Below are 25,777 nucleotides of genomic sequence, written 5' to 3' on the forward strand. Positions count from 1 at the left end.
TCCTTGAAGACTTTCTCCGACCATAAATTCAGAGGTAGCCCCATGTTATCGCACCAGACTCAGTTTCTGATCAATCACTAAGGAATGATTGAAAAGAAACTATAACTTCTGTAGTTACACCGCCGGAGAAAACTCTTCTATCGCCTGAAAAGAACTAAACCAGTTAAGCCTCGATTTCCATGCCTGGGAGCATTTTGTCTCTCATCCTCTGAAAGTAGTTTTCTCTTTCTATTTTTTTGTCTTCTTCTTTTCTAAAAAAACCCCATCTGCAACCTTTCTACTAGGCTTAGTTGAGCTACTAGATTGAAAACTGCCTGCTTCTGCTGGTAAATTTTTTTCTGATACATTGGCTTAAGTAGGAATGTCTTTCTGGAGTTTCTCTTCTGCCTTACAGTTAGAAGATGATCGACTTACCATACGCAGTGTGAAAATAAGTTATTTAAATTTCAGCATGTAGAGTTTACCTATTCCTTTTTCTTGTGGAAGGAAGTATGGATTTGCCATCACGTGAATAGCTTAAGAATCAAACATAATGCATGCTACATCTTTTGTACTTAGATAGAAGACTTTCTCCCTTGTTCGTCATCATGTAATTGGCTTGTGAACTATGAGAGATGCATCTGCTACTGAGAATGGCTCGGTGATTCTCAAGTTTGTCTATGTACTTACCAAGGCGTATGGGGCGAGACGTATTGATCCATCCTTGCTCGCTAAAAGGATTCTGTTTGGGAGTACAGCAGAATTCATTTTAATAGTTCAATTGATTTGGGAATATCTTTACAGGAAACCAGAACTTTCTGAAGGAAAATCTGGGACCTTTACTTTTCGATAATTTCCGGTGTTGTGAGTGGTTGAAGAGTATTTCTTCTGGCGTACAAGTCTGTGATTATGCTTTGATAAAAGTGTCTAGTTATACTAACTCGTGTGCAACTCCTGTTTCAAAGGTTCATGCTTAAATTCTCTTCAAATGTTCCAGTGCGGTTGGTATTTCCTCAATTAATTTGAAGGCCGGTGAAATGGGTGGAGTTCGTGAACCAAAAAAGTTATCCTTTCTAGAGTTCATCCCTATAGAGTTTTTGAATGATTAGCAATAGCTTTGGAAGGGATCTGGAGACAGGATTTCTTTTTCTTGTTTTGGGGGGGGGGGGGAGAGGAGGGGAGAAAGGAGTAGGAGCAGTGGTCACCCATTTGTGATGCTGGCAAACAAAGAGGCTGATTATTTGGAAGCCAGAGGCTGGCTATTATTCACTCAGACTTCTAACGTTTATGATTGCTTCACCTTAGTTAAACTTGCATCCCACGGTTTCAGTGCAACATGTGAATTTAGACACAACATAACCAATTACAGTAGGTTTCATCAATACAGATATTTTAGGTTCTTGCCAATTGCTATACCGGTGTTAGATCTTGTGAGACAGCCGGTGGCTAATTATATACAGGATCATATTGTTGTTGGCAAAAGGCAAAAGATGGCCTACGTCATCTCACATGTGGACAGCTTTTATAAAAATTGACTGTTCTAAGACTTGAAATAGTCGATGAACAGCCTTGCAATTGTTGTCTTTCTTGTTTGAATTCATTTTTTTTTGAATTTTGTATTGGATATGGGTTGTGATGTAATTCCAGTAATGTTCAACATGTGCAATTATTTACCATTACAATGATTTCAAACAGGATATGCTGGTTTGACTGCGGCAAAACATTCCACTTTTTAATGATTTTCTTACCTTCTTCTTTGAACTTTTATTGTTGAGTTGTTGCAGAAGCTCCATTCATGGTTTCAACTACCTGATGTTAACTGGGAGCTGGCAACAATCATTTCGAAATCTGGAAATGAAGTTCTCATATCATTGTCTGAAGGAAAGGTGAGTGCAGTTTGCTAAGATTCTTTCATCTTTTTTGCTCGCAAATCTTTATGATAAAAGAAACAAATTGTTTCGACAGTTCTCTTGTTCAGTCCTTTTACAACAACAATATACCCAGTATAATCCCACAGGGTGGGGTTTGGGGAGGGTAGTGTGTACGCAGACCTTACCCTTACCTGGAGAGGTAGAGAGGCTGTTTCCGATTGACCCTCGGCTCAAGAAAAGGTGGAAAGGAAGAAAAGGGAAGAAGAAGAAGAAGAAAGAGGGGGAGAAAGAAAGAAGAGGGAGACAAAAGACGATAAGGAAAAAGAGGAGAAAAAGTAGCATCAAATAGTAACAACCAAGGACCAACAATTTCCAGCAAAAGGGAGGAAAAGTAGCATCAAATAGTAACAATAAGGGAGCAACAATTTCCAGTCGCAATTTTAAAAAACAATGGACGTGGTTGCTAAGTACAAGATATAATAACAAACTAGAAGGAAGTAACTTTCAACCAACAACTAGAATATTACTAGTACTACTGGTAAACCTAGGAGAAACTTACAACTACCTGTCAACTCACCACCTTAATCCTCGACCTCCACACCTTTCTATCGCTAGTCATGTCTTCGGTTAGGTGAAGCACCGACATGTCTTGCCTAATCACCTCTCCCCAATACTTCTTTGGCCTACCCCTGCCCTTCCTCAAGCCCGCCATGGTCAACCTCTCACACCTCCTGACCGGGACATCTATGTCTCTCCTCCTCACATGCCCAAACCATCGCAACCTTTATTCCCGCAACTTGGCTTCCACGGATGCTACTCCCACCTTGTCCCTAATAACTTCATTCCTAATCTTGTCTTTCCTAGTATGTCCACACATCCATCTCAACATCCTCATTTCAGCTACGCTCATCTTCTGGACATGAGACTTCTTGACGGGCCAACACTCAGCTCTATACAACATAGCTGGTCTAACCACCACCCTATAGAATTTGCCCTTAAGTTTAGGCGGCACATTCTTATCGCATAAAACCCCCGAAGCTAGCCTCTGTCTCATCCAACCTGCTCCAATGAGGTGAGTAACATCCTCGTCAATCTCCCCATTGCCTTGGATTATAGACCCAAGATACTTGAAACTATCTCTTGTGGGAATGACTTGAGTATCAATCTTTACTTCCACTTCTTCTTCATGCCTCCCATCACTGAACTTGCACTCCAAGTATTCAGTTTTCGACCTACTCAACTTGAAACCTTTGGACTCCAGCGTCCGTCTCCAAACTTCCAACCTAGCGTTAACACCCCTTCGCGTCTCCTCAATCAGTACTATGTCATCTGCAAATAACATACACCATGACACCCTCCCTTGTATGTGTCGTGATTGTTCAGTCCTTTAAAAAAGTTGAAAAGAATGGATGCCTTAGAAAACAACTAAGTTGCTCCGACGGCAGTTTAGGTGCCGCACCCGTGTCGACACGACACTAGTATGGGTGTGGGTATGGGATTCGTACTGGATCTGGTCAAACAATTTTGAGTACTTTGACCGCGACAGACGGAAAAATTTGAGACGAGATACAATTTGATTCCCGAAATCAGAACTAAAACTAGGGTAAATTTGAAGAAAATAGCATGCCTTATTTAGGAAATTAATCCTTTACTTATCTATAACTTGAGAATAAAAAAGAAACCCACACTTTACAAGCTATACGTAAGTATTCCACAAAATTTCTCGTAATTTAGAGATATTTTTATATTTTTATTTTTTTGTATTATTTTTACCCGATCTCCGCACCTGTATCCGTACTAGGATCTGTATCCCCGAGTCTTAGAATTTACATCTCGAAGGATCCGACCTCTAGATCCGTACCCGTGTCGGACACCCGCACCCGTGTCTGAGCAACTTAGGAAAACAAAAAGAAGTATGTTAACTTATTTCTATATCACCTATCTGTCAGCACTCATTCTCATTTCCTCATTTCCTGTGTGCACCTTACCCTTGCCCTGGTTCAACCTGTATCACCATTCTTCTCCCTCCCCAGATTCCTAGTCCCTTCCACTCTTCTTCCTAACCCAAGGGCTCTATATCTTACCTGTCTAACTCTCTTGAGGTTCTTGTTCTAAATTTGTTTCACAAACACATCTCATTTTTGTTAAAATAATAAGGCTATTCTGGTTGGCTTTTCATGCTTACTGAGGGTTCAAGTTTATGGTTTAATCTCACGTCTTGTTTTCTGGTCAATGCAGGTCTTAAAAGTTAAAGCTGACGATTTATTACCTGCGAATCCTGATATTCTTGATGGTGTGGATGATCTCATGCAATTGAGTTATCTAAATGAGCCATCAGTGTTGTACAATCTTCAGTACAGATACAATAGAGATATGATTTATGTATGCACAAATCTCCCTAATTTGAATTGTAGTTAGCTTTTTCTCGTATTCTTATGCCTTTTTATTTCTTCTCCTCTTCGCCTCTTCTAGACGAAAGCTGGTCCAGTTCTTGTTGCCGTGAATCCTTTTAAGAAAGTCTCATTGTATGGCAATGAGTACATTGAAGCATATAAACGTAAATCCATTGAGAGCCCACATGTATATGCCATCACGGATATGGCAATAAGAGAAATGGTTCGAGGTACTTATGTTATCCAGCAATAATGATTAAGGCCAAATATCATTCCTGGCAATCATGATAAATCTTACATAATTTTCTTTTCCTGCAGATGAAGTGAATCAGTCTATCATTATAAGGTCAGCACGTTAAATGCTTTTGAGTTTCACTTGTTTGCTGTCTTCTAATATTTGAATCCACTTTTATTCTCATATCTTCAGAGCTGATTCTTCTTTCCATTTTTGGTTACTCTGTACTTCGTCAAAATGAATGCACTACCTTTTTTTTTTTTTTTTGGGGTCTCGTAACTTTATTGATTGCCCCTACTTGGGTCATAAGCACACGCTGGTGCACCTGTAACAAGGAGGGAAGTTATCTCAAAAGACTTAAAATCTCTTGGAATCCATGCGAAATTAATTAACAAAAGAACGACATTGCTGTTATCAAAAGAATAGAACCACACTGGAAGCAAAGAATCCATAAAGATGATACCAACTAGTTTGGAATGTTGTATCATTTTACATGCTTATTGTTTCTCTTGCTCCCACTGAGATTCATCTGACTCAAGCTATTGTATGAACATGTATACAAGGACCTTTTAAATAGTTAATCCTTTATAATAGACTAGTTTGGGATGGAAGCCAACCTCCTTAGTTACAGGACATTATTAGTTAGATGAGAATCCAGAAAGTAGATTATCTAAAATTAAGTATAAGAAGCAGCACGAACATAGTCTTAGAAGGAACAATATCTGTGAAATTGCTATCTTCTCTGAGATGAGAGGAGGAAAATGCCAAAATGTTTTCTCGCATTTCAGTGGGGCAGCAGATTGTTGGTGTATGCCTCTTGATCGGGTGTGTGTCAGCATTTGATGCTAAAAAAAGTAAACGATTTTGCTAGGGAAGGTTTGGGTAAAGGCAGGAAATGATAGTGTGGCAAGCTTTCCGAAAAATATATGAAGATTTCAAGGAGAAGACTTCTTGTAGTTTTGTGTCTTTACATCCCATGAGTAAGGGAATTTATACAAAACTCCTAATAATAATTAAGAAAATAGAATAAATCTATACAATCAGTCCAACTATCAAATCAAATCAAATAAAATCAGATCTCCTAAATATAATCAAATCTCCTGAAATCTTGCTAATCAACAATCTTCTAAATAAATTAATCTCCTTAAGTCATTCTAATCAACACTCCCCCTCAAGTTGGTGCAAAGATGTCGCACATACCCAACGTGCAACTCAATGTATGAAAAGTCCGCTTGTTGAAACCTTTGGTAAACATATCAGCTAGCTGTTTTTCCGAGGACCCCGTTTGCCAGATTATTGCCGATGTAATCATAAAAAGCTAATTTTCAAGAATTTTAGAATAGGCTTCTGATATACTTTGATTTTCTGCTAGCCCAACACTAACTTTTCGATATATTTCTTGCTGGAAGTACCCTCGATCCAATTGGTAACGAGTGGGCCCAAATAATTCAATTGGGGAAGTTGCCATGAAACAAATTCAAGACACCAGTTGTAACTTTTTCTTTGGTGAAGTGTCGATTAATGTCCACATGCTTTGTTCGCTCATGCTGGACTAGATTATGAGCTATACTGATGGTAGCCTTGTTTTCACAGTACAAGAGTCCCAATTCCTCTAGTAACTTTTATAGCCAAAGTACTTTGCAAACACCCTGGGCCATAACTCTATATTCTACCTCCGTACTTGATCTAACAACTATATTTTGCTTCTTGCTTCTCCAAGTAACCAAGTTTCCTCCTACGAGTGTACGTAACAAGATGTAGATTTTCTATCATCTTGAGATCCAGCCCAATCTGCGTCCGTAAAGGCTTCTATTTGGAGGTGATCATATTTGGAGAAAAGTAGACCTTTCCATGGAGCAGACTTCAGATACCGCAAAATGTGAAAGATAGCTTGCATATGAGGATCTTGGGATCATGCATGAACTTACTCACCAGGCTAACTGGGTAGGCTATGTCTGGTTTAGTGTGGGAGAGAAAAATGAGTTCCAACCAATCTCTGATATCTGTCCTTATCAACTAACACTCCAACTCCACTTTGTAACTTGTGATTGCTTTTAATGGGCGATTCTGCTGGTCTGCAACCTGTCATACCAATTTCTTTGAAGAGATCCAAAATATACTTTCTTTGAAAAATAAAGATTTCTCTTTTTGATCTAGCAACCTCAATTCCCATAAAGTACTGTAATTTTCCTAAATCCTTGAACTCAAATTCATGTGCCAACAACTTCTTCAATCGGGTCATCTCCTCTTTGTCATCTCCTGTCATTACTATGTCATCAACATAAATATGAGAAGAGTGAGTTTACCATTTGATGTCTTACGAAGAGCGTGTGATCAACATTGCTTTGTTGGTAACCGAAGGAGATCATTGTTTTGCACAATCTGTCAGACCAAGCTTTGGAGGATTGCTTTAGTCCGTACATGGCTTTTTTCAATCTGCATACCTTTCCCTGACTTTGTGCAGTATCAAATCCAAGAGGAATCTCCATATACACTTCTTCTAGGTCTCCATGAAAAAAATGCATTCTTCATATCAAACTGTTGCAAGTCCCAATCAAGATTAGCTGCACAAGACAAAAGAATTCTAATGGTATTCATTTTAGCAACATGGGCAAATATCGCTTGATAATCCACTCCATAAGTCTAAGTGAATCCCTTAGCCACCAATCTTGCTTTGAATCTTTCAATTGAGCCATCGTTTCGTGCTTCACAGTGAAGACCCATTTGCAACCAACCAGCTTCTTGTCTAGTGGTGAAGTGACAAGTTCCTAAGTCTCATTTTTTGACAAGGCCTTCATTTCTTCAATTATAGCTTGCTTCCATTTAGGATCTGCACAAGCTTCTCTCCAATTCTTGGGGAATAGACACAAGAAATGGACAAGGCAAAGACTCTATAGGAGGGAGATAAAGAATTATAGGAGACAAAATTAGATAAAGGGTGTTTTGTGGTGCAATATTTGACTCCTTTTCTGTGAGCAATAGGCAAATCTAACTCATTAGGAAATATAGACAACTCACCGAGGAAGGTTCAACTTCGGTAGATTGCATGATGACTTCTTCTTCTTCTACTCTATTTCACTTTGAGTAAATTTTCAGATCAGGACTATCCAAACGCCAATAGTCTCCCCCTGAATTCTTTCTCCATGGTGACTTCTTCTTCTTCTAATCTGACTCCTTTTATGTGAGCAATAGGCAAATCTAACTTATTAGGAAATATAGACAACTCACCGAGGAAGGTTCAGCTTCGGTAGATTGCATGATGACTTCTTCTTCTTCTACTCTATTTCACTTTGAGTAAGTTTTCAAATCAGGCCTATCCAAACGCCAATAGTCTCCCCCTGAATTCTTTCTCCATTATGACTTCTTCTTCTACTCTATTTCACTTTGAGTAAGTTTTCAAATCAGGCCTATCCAAACGCCAATAGTCTCCCCTTGAATTCTTTCTCCAATTTCACTTTCCCCAATAGTAATGGTAGTGATTTCAACCGCGGAACTTGGGAGAATCTTCTCTTCCTCCTTATAGTTCTCCCCTTGAAGAGGTGATGGTGTAATACTGAAATAGGGATTAGATTCTCGAAAAGTGACATCCATGTTGACAAATGATTTTCGAGAGGGAGGATGATAGCATTTGTACCCTTTTTGTGTTGGAGAATACCCAATAAAGATACATTTAAGAGCTCTGGGATCAAGTTTCCCAGAGTTCCTATTTTGAACAAAGTAGACACACCAAGATACCTTTTATATTGTGAATAATATAATCATTCTTACCCTTTAAATCTTCCAAGGGATTCTGAAAATTGAGGGTTTTAAGTGGTATTCTGTTGATGAGATAATCATCTATTAGAACGGCATCCCCGGTAAGGTTTTGGTAGATTCATAATAATCATAAGAGATCTTGCCACTTCTAATATATGCCTATTTTTCCTTTCAGCAACCCCATTTTGTGCACTAGTATAAGGACAACTTGTTTGGTGGATTATCTCATAAGACTCCAAATAAATACCAAATTTTTATCCATGTATTTTGTACCATTGTTGTTTCGCAAGATTTTTATCTTAGTCTTAAATTGGGTACAAATCATCTTATGAAACGACTAAAAACAGGAGAAAATTCACTTTTGGCCTTTAACAAATACACCCAAGTCATCCTAGTGCAACAATCACTAAAAGTAACAAACCATCGATTACCAGACAAAGAAACTGTTTGAGTAAGGATCCCCTACATCAGAATGAGTAGTTGAAAAAGGAGTTGTACTTTTATGATCACGTAAAGGATAAGAGTTTCTAGTATGCTTGGCAAATTCACAAGCATCACAAAACAAAGATCCAAACTTAGTTCTGAAAAGCAAACTAGGATATAGCTTCTTCAAAGAAAAAAGATGGGTGCCCCAACCATCTATGACACTGTAGTATTTCTTGGTTAACATCCTTATTTTTCCCCAAAAAGGCTTGATTAGAGTCTCGAATCCCATCAATCCAATATAAGTCATCATGCAATCTACCACTGCCAATCCTATTCGTTGTTTTAAAATCCTTAAAATCCTGAAAAACACAATGATCAGGAAAGAACTTGACACTACAATTTAGTTTTTTGGTGATGGCGCTAACATATAACATATTAATAGGAAACTCAAGTACATGGAAAACGGATGATAATATAATTTCAGATGTACAAACAACATAACCTGTTCCAGAGACGGGAGTTAGGGAGCCATTGGCTATTCTGACATAATCCCGTTTGGGACTAGGAGAGTAATTTTGGAAGTCTTTAGAGGAGCCTGTCATGTGTCTATTCGCACAAGAATTAATAAACCAAGAATTAATGTGAGCATTAAAGGAAATACCTGACTGTACATAGTTGGAAGTGGCAACATTAGAATAATCAAATTTGTTTAGAAGACTGCGAAGATGCTGAACTTCATCCGAAGACAAAGCTTCTCCAGAAGCAATTTACTTGGATGTCTCTGTTTTCTGCAATATTAGCTTGAACCCTTGATGGACTTACACGTTTTCCTCTACAATTTCTAGTTGGTCTACCATGTAGTTTCCAACATGTCTCCTTTTTATGCCTTGGCTTTCCACATTAATCACAGTGCAGGTGAACTTTATCAGAAGTGAACACATTTGGTTGCTCATGAGATACAGCTAACCCGGACTTCTCCGTTGGTGCTGAATAAAGCATGACCCTTTGCCGGCTCTCTTCTTGTTGAACATAAGAGTATGTTGAACATGAGAGTGTGCATCCTCAAGAGAAGGAAAATGAACTTTATCGATTGCTTGAACCCTGAAATCATCAACCCTTTCCTTTTCAACCAATTGTTGAAAGAGAACTGCATCATTAGTACACTTTGCTTAGAGATCCTGATAGTAGTTAATCTCCTGCCATAACCCACTTAGCTCAGAGTAATATTCAGTAATAGTCAACTCACCTTGCCCAGCGGTATGAATTATTTTTCGAATTTCAAAGATCTCATCGTCATTTCCCTTGCGAGAGTAAGTGCACTTAGTCGAATTCCATATCTTCTTAGCAGTATCAAGCAACAAGTATTGTTTGGAAATGCGAGGGTGCATCATATTTAAAAGCTATGTCATAACTAGAGAATTATCTGAATCCCATTGACTATAGCTAACATCAGTCACAACATGTGCTTTCTTTTCTCCTTAACCAAGCAACTTTCTAGGCTTAATAAAAAAGCAAACAAGATCTTGACCAAGCAAGATAAGTACCAGCCCTTACAACACTTATTTGTGAAAGAGAAATGTTGTCCCTCGGGTAAGTGTTATCAACCGCCTTAGTGTCCCCCATAGTTCAAATAGCACTCCAAATCAGAAAATAAATTTTCTAAAAATTGGAAAGAAACTACCTCAAACTTATCTCACAGAAGAAGGAAAAAACTGAAACAAATCACTGTCTTGTCGTAAAGAGTAGGTCTGCCTTACCTGAACCCTAGCTTTGGTGATCCGAGAAAGTATCAACCTAACTGGGGTAGGGTCAGAACATGCATGCGAACCACATGGAAAATTGTTCTTCCAAAACTGCCATAAAAAGATTTTCACGGAACTTCTTAAAGTCACCGAAAAAAACTATTTTGAGGGAGGAAACTCGACCTGTTGCTACAAATATGAAACCCCAGTGCTGCGAGGGAGAAAAACTCACCTCTAACGGCAGCAATAGCTCTGATACCATGAAGATTTCAAGAAGAAGAAGAAGAAGACTTCTTGTATTTTTGTGTCTCTTTACATCCCATGAGCAAGAGAATTTATACAAAGCTCCTAATGCTAATTAAGGAAATAGAATAAATCTATGCAATCAGTCCAACTATCAAATAAAATCAAATCTCCTAAATATGATCAAATCACCTGAAATGATGCTAATCAACAATCTTCTAGATAAATTAAATCTCCTGAAATCATGCTAATCAACAAAATATTATTTTCCAAGTAACATAGTTTTATATGTAAGAGCGCAATGCGCGATGTGTAGGTTAGGCGCATGTCATGGATAGGACAAGAGAGATAAACAATAAATATGATTGGCAAAAAAATATATTAATTGTTAAGGAAATCATTATGAATGAAGTTACTTTTTTCTTGCATTACATATATATTTTTTTACTTTTTTCTTTGTTGCGCCTTTTTTAACTAAAGCCCACACTTTAATTGTGCTTTGCGCGTAAAGCCTCGATAGATAGACATGAGCGCTAGTTTAAGCCTTTCACCTTTGACAACACTGACGGGCAGCAGATTGATGGTTGTATGCTACCAAAAGTCAATGATTTCTGGTTTGTTTTGGTATTCTCGTGTAGTGCCTTTCATGAAGGCATGCATTCTTACTGTTTAGGCTGTTTGGCATTTTCTAATGTGCATATTCTTGCAAGCTGGAGTGGAGTTCGAATAATATACCGTGAAACCTCTCTATAACAGTCTTATTTGTTCCGGATTTTTTTGGTTGTTATAGCGAAATGCTATTATAGGGAACATATATTATAACATAACATGAAAATCGGTTCCATAAAAAACTTGACTTTTATAGTGAATGGTTGTTATATGACGATGCTGTTATAGAGAGGTCTGACGGTACATTCTTTTGTTTTGACATCTTTTCCAATTATTACCTGATCAATACTCCGACCAGTAGTTATACCTACAATACTCTCTGATTATTGCAAATGATATTATGACAGATGATCCTCTTTGATTTCCTGCAATGCATGTTTTATATCTTGACTTTTAAGAATTTTGGTAGTAGTTTTTTATTGCATCAAGCCATCTTAGATAATCTGTATACTATAATAATCCGTGGTTTGTTCATGCCCAGTGGGGAAAGCGGAGCTGGCAAAACTGAAACAGCAAAGATAGCCATGCAATACTTGGCTGCCCTTGGAGGTGGTAGTGGAATAGAGGATGAGATTCTGAAAACGAATCCGATTTTAGAAGCCTTTGGTAATGCTAAAACTTTAAGAAATGACAACTCAAGTCGATTTGTAAGTGATTTTCTTGTAACTGACCTGGATTTGACTTAGTAATCATTTTTCAAGATTTCTTCCTAGCATTTAAGAAATTGTTTAATTTTTGACAGGGGAAACTTATTGAGATTCACTTTAGTGAGACTGGAAAAATATCAGGGGCTAATATTCAAACATGTAAGAACAGCATCCTGTATAAGTTCATTAAATGAAATTTTGACACGAAAGTAAAATCTAGTGGCTGACATATATTTGTACTTTTCCTTTGACTGCTGATGTGGTTTCTTGATCTTCACAGTTTTACTTGAAAAGGTACTTTTCCTTCCAATTGCCTTGATCGTCAGCAAAATTTATTTTATTTTTCTGTAATGCAAACTTAATTATAAGTTTTATGGAACAGTCCAGAGTGGTTCAATGCAGTGAGGGAGAAAGGTCATATCATATATTTTATCAGCTCTGCGCAGGAGCTCCAGGGGCTCTCAAAGGTAAGAATGATAAATCTGTAGGAGGGTGAGAATTTTATTGTTTGATCTGTCAATGCACCTGCTCTAGATGTTTTGCCTATAAGATGTGCTGTTCTCTGTTTGATCCCTATTTTTGGTTGGCACTTCCATGTTCTACAGTAACTGTCATAGAAACCGTTGACTACGTATGGATTATCTCCAAATATCTCAAGGAAAGATAGTTCACCTTAGCTGAATGCACCATACTATAGCTGGTATGTTGTATCTTGGTGGTGGTGGAGGTTGTAGGCATTATGGCGGGTTTGGTGGCTGATTTGGAATCAACAAACTTTCGACCAATTCAGTCAAATTCTGCATTGATTTCTTCGTTGCACTTTAATTTCTTCGTTGTCTCGTTCAAGGGCTGTAGTTCTTAATCTTTCAATCTGACGTTGTTCATCAATGAAGAGGATCCCGAGCTTGTTATTTTGTTGTCTGCCGGCATGATGAACAAGATAACAATTCAAGAATTCAGACCTGGACTGGTGCTCGGATACCAAATTGATGTACTTTCAAGGTTTTGCACCTCTCAAGCACAAAGAAGAGAGAAAATCAAAAGCGCGCTGCTAAAGTTTTTCACAAAACTAGCGAAAGCGTTCTTCAAAGTTCAAACTCACGTTAGAAGAATATAAGATGAAAAGAAACCTCACCCACACGTTCCTCAATCCCACAAGATTGCAAGAAGTGTTGAAGAAGCGAAGAAAGGAAACAAAAGAGTCAATTACGTTTTTGAAGCTAATGCTCAAAGAAACTAATCACCAATCTCTATTTTCAGTATATTGAGTCCTTTAAAATTTTTTACTTTCTACTGATGATGTCAGATTGATAATCTGTATTTCGGTTTCCCTGTCCTCCTTTCGGTCTTTTCCTGCAAAATCTGTATGTGCTTGAATAAGGATCGAAGTTTAGCACATGCTAATACTAATGCCAGCTTCATATCAATATATGAGAGGTTTTGGACGAGAATTGCATGTAGCAAAGCAATTATAGTACAACAAAAATGGAAGTTGGACTGAATGATAGTATGTGTTTGATTTATAGTTTTTGCTGATCGTTGCTTTGCTTAATATAACTTAAATATGAGTACTTTGATTTGGAATTACAAGTTATTACTATATTTGTCAGACACTTAGGTCTTTTTCCTTTTCTCTTTGTACCTCATCTGCAGAGAAATTAAATTTGAAGGATGTAAGTGAGTATAACTACCTGAGACAAAGCAATTGCTACTCAATTTCTGGGGTTGATGATGCCGAACAATTTCGTATTGTAATGGTAATATTCTTCTCGTCTTGCACTCAAGTTTGATCCTTATTCCACGAAAAAATAATTTCACCTTTTATCTTTAGGCTATTTGACTTTGGATCTTGTTTGTTTCTTAAAACTTGTGAAGCTAAATATGGTGTATTGTTTTAGGAAGCACTCGATGTTGTTCATATCAGCAAGGAGGATCAAGAGAGTGTTTTTTCGATGCTAGCTGCAGTGCTATGGCTTGGAAATATCTCTTTTACATCTGTGGACAATGAAAACCATGCTGAACCAGTTGTGGATGAAGGTAATATTGAAAGTGAAAAGATAATCACTTCAGCTAGTTGTGGCAGTAGTTTATTTCTCCTTTTTTTGATGATGTCTGTTAGGACTAGGTTGCAACCGATTTCCTTCTGTTGCTCTTTCTTACTCTCAGTTGGACACCTTCCTTTCTTCTCTTTGATTTATAAGACTTTGGTTGACTCAATTGAATTTTATAGTTAACTATGGGACATATAGGAGAAGTTCAATAATTTGATAAAGCAATGTCACATAACATGCTCTTTTGATGTAATGTAGCCATGTGATATTATACCAAATTTTAGACTTTACTTAAACACTTCAGAGTCCTAAAGAAAAGGCATTATTTACTACTGCCTTCCTCAACTTACATCAAACACTAGTTTTCAACTTCTATCTGGACAGCCAATTGCAGAGAATATCCAGTTCCAAGTTAGTAAAAAGAGGAGGGTTGCAGTAGGTTGAAAACTAGCTTAAAGAATATCAAATTATGACAAGTGAGGCTTGCTCAGTTGGTAAAGCACCTCCACCCACGACCGTTAGGTTCTGGGCTCGAGTCACGCTGGAGGGGAAGTGTGGAAATACTGTAGATCCTCCTAATTTGGGAGGGATTTAAAAAAAATAAATAAAAATGGATATGGAGTATAGAGAGAGCTCAATGATTTACAATCTGGCGGGATCAATCCGGCTAGTTAAGAACATAGCACAATGAAAGAAAAATAAAGAATCTGTTCATTTGACCCAAAACCTTAAAGCTTTTGGTGGGATGGTCCATTACCTTTACAAACCTCACTGGGTGCCTTTTTACACCCGGTGTTGAACACTATATAACTCAACCTTCTACTTGTGGAATCGGTTCATGGGTTTGCACATGGATTTGAATGCTGACTCACGAGTATGAGAATGGCTTTCCAAATAGTTGGTTCTGATATCATGTGAAAGAAACTAAGTGTCCCTCCAAGAACACAATAAGTGGATTGGCACATTACCTGATTTTTGATGTGTTCTTTTATACCTATGTGGGACCTGTAACTTGACAAAAGGATTTGTCCAAGCGATGCCAATCAGTGAGTTATTTAGTTGTTGTTAGACTTACATTAGGTCCGACATTTAGGAGTCTTTCTAGACTAATTAAATGCTTTGTATGTAGGGTAGGCCTAACAACTAGTGGCATAATTATAGTAGAATGGCTAAAGAAGTTTCATGTAGCTCCAACTAATTTGAGATTAAGACGTTGATTTATATTGTATATCAAACTAAAGTATGTTAGGAGAATCTTCTTATTTTCTACAGTTAAAACTGACTAGTTTCCCAAGAAACTACATTGTTTTCATGCTTTGTTGTTGACTCTTTGATGTTATTATTTGATGTCTAATTCTGTAGGCCTAACAACCGTTTCAACTTTAATCGGGTGTGGTGTGGAAGAGCTAAAGCTAGCTTTATCAACTCGAAAAATGAGAGTAAGAAATGATGATATTGTCCAAAAGCTAACACTATCTCAGGTAATGATTTAGTATATGGCAATACTGAAAGCTTGTTAGTTATGTTTGACCAATGGACCATTTAAGAAGTCCTTGAAGAATAACTGATCGTTCTCTCTATTTGTTAGGCTACTGACACAAGAGATGCATTGGCAAAATCAATCTATTCTTGTCTATTTGACTGGCTCGTTGAACAAATAAATAAGTCACTTGCAGTTGGCAAACGTCGAACTGGAAGATCTATCAGCATTCTTGATATCTATGGTTTTGAATCATTCGAGGTATTGTGGTTTATAATGCTTTATTCATTCATGTTTCTTTTATTTTCTAATTATGCTGACCTTGATTTCCTTCCCAGAGGAATAGCTTTGAGCAGTTCTGCATTAATTATGCCAATGAGAGGTTGCAACAACACTTTAACCGTCACTTGTTCAAGTTGGAACAAGAGGTGATGATCCCTTTGCTTAATCCTATTAGAAACTGATGCATTGGTTGAATATATTTGCACCTGACTTTCAGGCTTTCTAGCTCTTGATACCTGTTAAATATAGTATCTTCACTTAGGTCATGTCTTTGTTTGTTTTCCTCCTCCTGCTCAATGATACTGATTGAATCTGTGCAACCATGGATAGAATGCAAAGGCTTTTGCTTCAGGGTAAAAAATGTGTAAGAACAACGGAGAACATGTAGCATCCCCGAACTCTCGGCCCAATTAGTGGAAAAAGAGAAGGTTCTGCGGTAGCTATAGCTTTGACTTAATGTCAAAACTACTAGATATTGCAGATTTCTTGAATTCTTTGATTTTGTTAGGTTTGTACATAAGACTTATAACTATGGATGCCATTTAAGCTTGTTGTTGGGAGAAAGGCGGGGGAAAGTGGAGTCGGGATGGGGTTCTGTTAGCTTTGGTTGGATAAGGTGGATTTCCTAACGTTTGCCATTATTATATGCTAGAGATATTTCCATTGCTCTGAACATAGTGTATTAGTAAATTTCTGTTCCTAATATATGCCTATTTTGACATGTGAGACTTCATATGGTGAGTTATTAGATAAAATAGTTTCATAAACTATACTTATTTTTATAGCCTGAGACCATGTAATACCAATTTAGAATCCAGTGCCATGTATGGTAAGCATTTATAACTATTTTCCAAACATCTAAATACTTTAGAATAAACATACTGCTTTCTAGTTCCACTTCTAAACAGGTGGTGACAACAGATTTCTTTTTTAATTAACATGATGCACATTTTCAACATCTTTTTAATAAATGTCCCAAGAGGAAATACGACATCAATATGACAGAGTGAATAGAAGTTAAGGTACGAATATAAGCCTGACTGAGCACGAATCAGCCTCCCAGAAGTCATACCAAGAAATCCTTTTTCTCTTCCACAATGGTGCTGCTTCCTAATTATTAAAATATCTGTCCGCTATTCTGTCCATTAAGAGGTGTTTCAGTAGCAGCTTTCTGTTAGTGGACAGAATGACAGATGGTAATTCACTTGGGCAAAGTTAAGCTAACTGAGTCTTGCAAAATGATGGGAAAGAAGCTTATTTTCAATTTTAAAAAGCACAATCTTTATTGATATTGGCTATGGAGTTGGAATCTTTTTCTTCATGGGTTTTTTTGATTTTGAATACCAAGTGTAGTAGACTTTACTCGCCTAGGTATCTTGAGTAGGTGAAAAGTGTGAAGGTGGTTTTGATTTCATCCATCTTACGTCTTTTATCTTTTTATCACTTTGCAGGAGGAAGCTTTAGTTCTATTGTTGTTTTGCATAATTAGAGATTGTGAATCTTAATTTTCTGAAGAAGGGTGTGAGAAAATAAGATTAGGGAAGAAATATAACAAAGACTTAATGAGTTGATGAAATCAAGTCTCACCTATTATAGGTGTTGGATACAAGACGTGATATTTGTCTAATGTTGGATGATATCTTACACAAGAACTTATTTCATCCTTTTTAATATGTAGACCTTTGTAAAAAATAAAATTTTTAACACACCTCTTTAAAATAAGAGTGGGTAAACCAAATTCATTTTATTTATTTTGAAAACATTCCGTAGACGAGGAGGAGAAGAGGACGAGTAAGGGGTGCTATAAGAAGGTTAAGAAGGAGGCGAAGTTAGCGGTTACAACGGCTAAGACTGCAGCATTTGGTAGTTCCTACGAAGAACTTGGGGGCAAAGGCGGAGGACAAGAAGCTGTGCATGCTAGCCAAGGTGAGAGAAAAAGAAGGCCAATGACCTGGACCAAGTGAAGTGCATCAAAGACAAGGAACACAGAGTTTTGATGGAAGAGGTACATATTCGACGAAGATGCCAGACATACTTCCATAACTCTTGAACGAAGAGGGGGCAAGAACAATGTGCTGGGTGATTTGGAACGATGCGAGAGTCGTCAAGGCTTTAGGTATTGTAGGTGTATAAAAATTAAGAAGGTCAAGGGGGTTATGCGTAAGATGAGCGGGGAAGAGCGATCGGGCAGATAAAATTCCGGTGGAATTTTGGAAGAACGCGGGCAGGGCAGGCTTGGAGTGGCCACTGGGCTGTTTAATGTCATTTTTAGGAAGAAGAAGATGCTCGAAGAATGGAGGTGGAGTACGATGATCCCTTTGTAGAAGAGCAAGGGTGATATCAAAAATTGCAACAACTATAGAGGTATTAAGCTGCTAAGTCATACTATAAAAGTCTGAGAGAGGGTGGTGGAGTTGAGGGTGAAGAGGAGTGTGTCTATTTCCAAGAACCAGTTCAGAATTCATGTCAGGGCATTCGTCTACGAAAGCCATTCACCTTGTTAGGAGAGCGGTGGAGCAGTACGGGGAGAGGAAGAGGGACTTACATATGGTGTTCATTGACTTAGAAAAGGCTTACGATAAAGTCCCGAGGGAGGTCCTGTGGAGATGTTTGGAGGCTAGAGGTGTATCCGTTACATATATTAGGGCGATTAAGGGCTTTGTATAATGGAGCTAAGACCCATGTGAGAACAACGGTAGGAGACTCAGAACACTTACCATTTGTGATGGGGTTGGACGAGGGATTAGCTCTCAACGCGTTTTTATTTCCCCCGGTAATGGTAATAGTCGCACTGACGCGTCACATTCAAGGGGAGGTGCCATGATGCATGTTATTTGCAGATGACATTGTAATGATTGACGAGACGTGAGGCGGTGTTAACGGGAGGTTAGAGGTTTAGAGGCAGACCCTGGAGTCTAAAGGCTTTAGTATACATTACCTTCCCTCGAATCTCGCCGTATCTGTTTTCTGGGTCTTAGAAGTTGCTATCTTTATATTAGTCTCATGTTGCTCTTCTTCTTTGTTTTGGCTTTGACAATGTTACTTCCGGTCTACCATCTTATGCAATGTTCATGACCAAGCTTGCAGCATTTCGTCACCCTGTCTAAAAGAGATTTCAAAAAGAAGCCCAAGTTTTTTAATTCTTCCCACCTCATTTCCTTGGACCCTGACAATTTTGTAGTTGTAAATGGTAGGATGGACATAGCTGTAGTTTGATGCTGACTTGTTCTTTCTTTTTTTTTTTTTTTCAAAATGAGTACTCAAAACGGTATCCCTATCATATTATTCCATTTCTAAATTTGATTTCTCTTCCTGAGGTGAGCAATCTCCTATCTTCCTGAACACCCTTTATCCGAATTCACTTTCTCTTTTGCATCATATGATATCCACCTTTGTTTTAGTACAGATACAAAAATGTTTTCTTCTCTCGTTTTCTACATTATTATATTTATCCCAAAAGAAGTTCTTACAAAGAATAATTAAAGCATTGCCATGTTCACCAGATACTAGTGAGAACAGTGATGCTGTTATGAATGAGAGAATTGATCTCAACCTCCTTTTTGAATCTCAGCATGACCCTTCAATTATTAAGTTGGTGGATATTTTCTTGTGAGTCTTCTCTTGGTATAATCACAATTGACTAGATTAGCAGAAGCAGGCCCTTTTAATGGTTTACAAAAAGTTTGTAGGGAGAATGGCTGTGACTTATACTTTCTCCTGTTTGGTTTGGAATGTAATTTTGTGACAGAAAAATGTCATTATTGTTTGAAAAAAGGTATGGTCAATTTTATTATTGTTGTTGGTTACATTTATTTGTCTTACTACTATTTTAATGTACTAAACGATTATACAGTAAGTTTGCTCCAAACATTTTAATTTCACAGCATTTCTCAAATAGTAGTTATAATTATTGTAATTGTCACACCAACATGCTGACTTCAAGGGTTGATTTTGTACATTTGCCTCTACGTACTAAAGGCTTATTTAGCATGTTGCTTAAACATTTATAACAAAAATACTGTTTTGCCGATCCATTAGCTGCTTAAGAAGTTTTCAAGCTTATGGTGTTAAGCTAATAGCCTGTTTGGCCAAGCTTTTTTTGGGCCAAAAGTGCTTTTTTTCCAAAAATTGAGGTGTTTGGCCAGGCTTTTAGAAGGAAAAAAAATGCTTTTGAGGAGAAGCAGAAGCAGAAGCAGTTTTTAACTTTTGAGAAAAATACACTTAGAAGCAGTTTTTAAAAGCTTGGCCAAACACTAATTACTGCTCAAAAGTGCTTTTCAAATTAATTAGCCAACCACAAACTGGTGATACTTTTCAAAAAAGTACTTTTGAGAAAAGCACTTTTCAAAATAAGCTGATTTTAGAAGCTTGGCCAAACAGGCTATAAATACTGTTTGATAATCTACTACAGAATTAGGTGGCAGCAGTTTTTACTCTAACATGCATGACCACTGCATTTGCCAATTAGGCAACTTAAAGGATGCTTCCAGGAGCTTTAGTTTGTTTTATTTGTATATTACCATATTTAACTCTTCATTAACAGCTGACTGTCTTTCCAGGAGTATATTCAAGATGGCATTGATTGGACAAAAGTTGATTTTGACGACAACCAAGATTGTCTAAATCTGTTTGAGAAGGTTTGTATGTGTAGTCTCTTAAATAAATCTAATTTAGTCCTAGCCATTTATATTGTTTTCTTTTACGTTTTCTTTAGTTAATTTTAGGAGTTTATGTATTCATGGCTCTCATAAAACAGATGTGGTCACATTCGTTAAAAGCATGTTTTTCCCTAAGTCTTGTTCTGGTATTACATTAGCCTGAAATATGTAGTAAGTGAATTATGCTGATAGAGGAACCAAATTGCCACAATGGAGGCCTTCCATGTCTAGTGTTTCTTGAAGTATATATCTGGTTTAGCATACTGAAACTTCTCTTTTCTCTTTTATGCAGAAACCACTGGGTTTGTTATCTCTGTTAGACGAGGAGTCCACCTTTCCTAATGGCACGGACATGTCATTTGCCAACAAACTCAAGCAGCATCTAAATTCTAATCTTTGTTTCAGAGGTGAACGAGGGAAGGCTTTTACAGTATGCCATTATGCAGGGGAGGTATGCTTGTTTATGACCTACTTGTTTTGTCCCATTTCACGCGCTATCTAATGTAGTGACGTGAATGGCTTGTTTATGCTGTTTCCTTATTTCTATCAGGGAAATGTAATAATTCCTTTGTTACCAGGTTACTTATGATACAACTGGATTTCTTGAGAAGAATCGTGATTTACTGCACTCCAATTCAATTCAGCTTCTATCTTCTTGCAAGTACCACCTTCCTCAAACGTTTGCATCAAATATGCTTGCTCAATCTGAAAAGCCTGTTGTTGGCCCATTGTACAAATCTGGTGGAGCAGACTCCCAAAAATTAAGCGTTTCCACCAAATTCAAGGTATTTTTACATATAGAAACTACTTTTTTATAACTAAAAGAAAAGATAAAACTTCCGTTCCCATTTCTTCTGAAAGTCAGGTTATTTGAAATCCAATAACATGCTGATATGGTCCAAATGCTACCATCAAAACAAAAAGAAAGGGGGATATGGAGAAATTGGTAGATGCTACAGACTTAATTGGATTAAGCTTTGGTATGGAAATGTACTAAGTGATCACTTTCAAATTCAGAGAAACCCTGGAATTAACAAAAATAGGCAATCCTGAGCCAAATCCTGTTTCTGAAAACTAATAAAGGTTCAAACAAAAGAAAAAGAATAGATGCAGACTTAATGGATTTTTCTAACGAATGGAGTTAAATGCGTTGGTAGAGGAATCTTATACATCGATCTTCAGAAAGAAAAAGGACCCTTTCTTAAGTTTTCCAGGGGGAGTCGTGTTATTTATAGCAAATTTGGCTTCCCCCAAAACTAGTTGATCAATTGTGTCAAATGCAGCTGGGAATTACGTTGACCTGTTTCCTGCTTATGACTCTGCATAGACCTTTGCTTTTAGGGCATATATGATAAGCTAAGAAGCAGAAAGTGGAAGAAGAAAAAAGAAAAAAGCGAGTGTAAAAGAATCATAAACGCAGTGTATTGTTGCTGTATAACCCTCTAGATTCCTTCCTATATATGGTCTACAAGTAAAATCACAGTCAAAATATAGTTAAGGCTATGCTAAGCATGCTTTATACATTCCGGTTAGTATTTAGATTAACAAATGTTTTTTGGTTGATTTATTGAAACTTAAGAGTAATATTCAGCCATCATATAATCTGGATAAACTTATTGGAGGAATGGTGGTTTAAATTTATGATATCACAAAAAATTATTCCTCGTTATAAAAAAAATGATATGACAAAAAATAATTATTGTTTGACTGTAGCAATTGACGTAGAATTTGGGGGGGGGGGGTGGGGTTACATGGAGAAGTTTATTCATTCTTTCTGTCTTTGCTCCCTTGTGTAAGGGTGTTCATGATGTAGCGGGATTCAGCTTATGTGTGTGATACTTGATTCTCCTTTTGCTGTTAGGGACAATTATTCCAGCTAATGCAACGATTAGAGACCACGACTCCACATTTCGTACGTTGTATCAAGCCCAACAATTTTCAGTCTCCTGGAAAGTATGAGCAAGGACTTGTATTGCAGCAGTTACGATGTTGTGGTGTCTTAGAAGTAGTTCGAATATCAAGATCTGGGTTTCCTACCAGAATGTCCCATCAGAAGTTTGCTAGAAGGTAGGATGGAGTACTATCACTAATGCTTTTTTTTATGTTCATTTGTCGGTATGCTCGAGTTCTTACTCACTTCAATGGAATTCTGCATCAGATATGGATTCCTTTTATTCGACCATGTTGCATCGCTAGATCCACTCAGTGTCTCAGTTGCAATATTACATCAGTTCAATATTCTGCCTGATTTGTACCAAGTTGGCTTCACAAAGTTGTTCTTCCGAACTGGGCAGGTGAGAAAGACTATTATGACCACCAAATTTCTCCTTCTGCTCCCATTTTTTCCCTCTTTTCCCTCCTGCGTGTGCACTTCTGCTGGGCTTTTAATTGTCAATACAGTCAAATTTTATGTTGATCTATCAGCTGTGAATCTGGATTTAACGCTACTGCCAGCACGTGTCATTACCTCTGAGTATAATGTATTGTACAATTATGCCTCGTATACCCTGTTGAACTACCTTGCTCTCTCTTCTAGATTCCCCCAAATTTCAAAGTCCATTACCTCATTTCTTTTTCGTTCAATTTTATTTTGCATGGAGTTGTAGGAATTTTTCACTTGTGAGTTGTACAATCCCTAATTAAAGCTGTAGAGAAAGAAGAGAAGATAAGTATTTGGAACGATTAACGACTTGTATATAGATAGTGCATTGTAGATCACCGGAATCCAATGTCTGTTCTTTCTTTCTTCCAAAGGTAACTAAAGCATGGAATAGAACTAGCTTAAGGACGAAAGCATCTGGTGTTCTCATCATCCTCAACTTACACACGTATCCATGTGCTGCTTCTTTTGTTACAGCATTTGCTAGGTCTTTATGAACGTAAATATAAATAAAAAATATGCAAACTTGTGCTAACTTCCATTGGCGTTTCTGTTAAGTACTTGAGTTATCATGTTAGTAATTGAGTACTGGTGTTTCTGTCAAGTTTCTGACTTTACTCTCTAAATTAGATTCCCGAGAAAGATGACTGAAACAAATCATCTAAACTATGTAACTTTGATAATTGGATTACTATTAAATATCTTAGCTACTGCACAATTGCGTAAAGCAAGCTTTTGGAATTTTGTTCCTTTGCTCCCCCTTCCATTATAAACTTTTGCAATGCTAACATTTGCTTTCCAATCATCTACATCTTCTATTGAGATGTCCACTATAGACCATGCCAACAGAAATGGGTTGAGATAATGTTAAGATAATTTTTTCCCCAAACTAAAGAGCATACTTTCATTTGTTCCATATATTAACTCCAAATGCATTGTTCTCTTATTACCTTTTTTCAGGTTGGTGTTCTTGAAGATACCAGAAATCGCACTCTCCATGGCATTTTACGTGTTCAAAGTTGTTTTAGAGGTCACCAAGCTCGCCGACATCTCAAACAATTGGGCAGAGGAATTGCTACACTTCAGTCATGTGGGTTTTCATTGAACTTTGAACTTTTCCTTCTCTGTTTTATCTGTTTTCATAGGGTTTATGACGCAACTCTATTCCTGCATGCTTTCTCTGTTCAGTTGTACGTGGTGAGAAAGCTAGAAAAGAATATGCAATCTTGCTACAGAGACACAGAGCAGCTGTGTGTATACAAAAGCAGATAAAATACAGGACCAAAAGGAAAACTTACAGAAATATTCATAATGCATCAATTGTAATACAATCTGGTAATTGCTAAAGCTCCAGTTCAATATTTTAGACATGAATAATCTGATTGTATTTTGCATGATTGGATAAATGACATATATTGGCTGTAAGATAGATTTGCACAAATAGCTGTAGTTTCAGGGCTTTGTAGTGTTTTAGACTCCTTTCTCGTATTTGTCAATGAGATAAATTTACTATATGGTTTTAACAATATTTTCACTTGCTCATCCAATAGATTAGACATGGTTTTATCTAGGTTGTTAAACTTAATATTGTAGTTTTCTACTTTTCTTTCACCTCATTGAATTTCTTCTCCAGTGATTCGTGGCTGGTTAGTCCGAAGATGCTCAGGAGACATTGGACTCTTACAATTTGGAGGCAGAAAGGTAATCATGGGTGGCTATAAATTTGGGATGACAACGTTTTGTGACATCTCTTTGTTTTGCACTATATTTCACTCACTGCTTATTCAAGTTTGTTAGTTAACTTTGGATTGGTTGACAAAAGCGTACCATTGATCTTAGTCAGCGATCGGTTCTCGTGCCCGTTTTCTTCTATTGGTTTCTTATCCTGATTAACTTCCTATAGGGTAATGAGTCAGAAGAGGTGCTTGTGAAATCTTCTTTCCTGGCAGAGTTACAACGTCGAGTTCTTAGAGCTGAAGCTGCTCTACGAGAAAAAGAAGAGGAGAATGACATACTTCACCAGAGACTGCAGCAGTATGAGAATCGTTGGTCCGAGTATGAGTTGAAAATGAAATCCATGGAAGAAATATGGCAGAAACAAATGAGATCGCTGCAGTCAAGTCTTTCCATTGCAAAAAGGAGCTTAACCCTTGATGATTCCAGGAGGAACTCTGATGCGTCTGTCAATCCAACCGATGAGAAAGAGTCTAGTTGGGAGACGGGAAGCAACCATAGGGCCCGAGAGAGCAATGGAGCAAGGCCAATGAGCGCAGGTCTTAGTGTCATAAGCCGATTAGCTGAGGAGTTTGAGCAGAGGAGTCAAGTATTTGGTGACGATGCTAAGTTCTTGGTGGAAGTAAAATCAGGTCAAGTTGAGGCTAACTTAAATCCGGATCGTGAGCTAAGGAGGTTGAAGCAGATGTTTGAAGCTTGGAAGAAAGATTACGGATCAAGATTGAGAGAAACAAAGGTGATTCTGAATAAACTCGGGAGTGATGAAGGAGCCAGCGACAAAATGAAAAAGAAATGGTGGGGAAGGAGGAATAGCACAAGGTTTAACTAATTTGCCTTCATAAAAATCTTATTTTGCGTCTCAAAGTTTTTGCTTTACATACGAGGCAGGTGTTGTGCAGGGAGCAAATTTGTATAGAAGTGAAATGGATGTTAGTATAATGTGAGACACGTATTATGTAATTTGGAAATACCCGCGTTTCCGTAAAGTTAATCATTGTTTATGATATTCATATTTGTGTTAAACAACTCATTCTATAGCAGCAAAGACAAGGAAGGTTAGAAATTTCATTTGGTATGGAAATGGAAATTTTTGGTTTTGCTAAGAAATAGATTATGGAAGCAGAAACTGATGTACAAATAAATTGGTACTGGGTAATTGCTTGAAATTAGAGGATGAAACGAGAGGGTGTAAATGCTTTCCCACCTTGATGCTTTCACATCGGGCCCGACT

The 25,777-nt window shown here is 37.5% G+C and overlaps 1 protein-coding gene across 1 annotated transcript in view; it reads left to right on the forward strand.

Moving 5' to 3' along the window:
* LOC104113987 (myosin-1-like) overlaps nt 1-25,556 on the forward strand; it is a 33,388-nt gene extending 7,832 nt beyond the window's left edge. The window contains exons 2-23 of the mRNA XM_009624325.4: nt 1,764-1,865; nt 4,089-4,232; nt 4,323-4,473; nt 4,562-4,589; nt 11,796-11,961; nt 12,057-12,120; nt 12,242-12,255; nt 12,344-12,428; nt 13,615-13,718; nt 13,860-13,998; nt 15,375-15,493; nt 15,601-15,753; nt 15,831-15,920; nt 20,334-20,411; nt 20,725-20,883; nt 21,011-21,217; nt 22,294-22,499; nt 22,591-22,726; nt 23,773-23,902; nt 24,001-24,147; nt 24,446-24,513; nt 24,716-25,556. Coding sequence (XP_009622620.1) covers nt 1,764-1,865; nt 4,089-4,232; nt 4,323-4,473; nt 4,562-4,589; nt 11,796-11,961; nt 12,057-12,120; nt 12,242-12,255; nt 12,344-12,428; nt 13,615-13,718; nt 13,860-13,998; nt 15,375-15,493; nt 15,601-15,753; nt 15,831-15,920; nt 20,334-20,411; nt 20,725-20,883; nt 21,011-21,217; nt 22,294-22,499; nt 22,591-22,726; nt 23,773-23,902; nt 24,001-24,147; nt 24,446-24,513; nt 24,716-25,375 — 3,150 coding nt within the window. The 3' untranslated portion in view covers nt 25,376-25,556. The remainder of the gene's footprint in view (nt 1-1,763; nt 1,866-4,088; nt 4,233-4,322; nt 4,474-4,561; nt 4,590-11,795; nt 11,962-12,056; nt 12,121-12,241; nt 12,256-12,343; nt 12,429-13,614; nt 13,719-13,859; nt 13,999-15,374; nt 15,494-15,600; nt 15,754-15,830; nt 15,921-20,333; nt 20,412-20,724; nt 20,884-21,010; nt 21,218-22,293; nt 22,500-22,590; nt 22,727-23,772; nt 23,903-24,000; nt 24,148-24,445; nt 24,514-24,715) is intronic.
* Nucleotides 25,557-25,777: the final 221 nt, after the last annotated feature.

This window comes from Nicotiana tomentosiformis, chromosome 4 (genome assembly GCF_000390325.3).
Source record: "Nicotiana tomentosiformis chromosome 4, ASM39032v3, whole genome shotgun sequence".
Classification (NCBI taxonomy): Eukaryota; Viridiplantae; Streptophyta; class Magnoliopsida; order Solanales; family Solanaceae; genus Nicotiana; species Nicotiana tomentosiformis.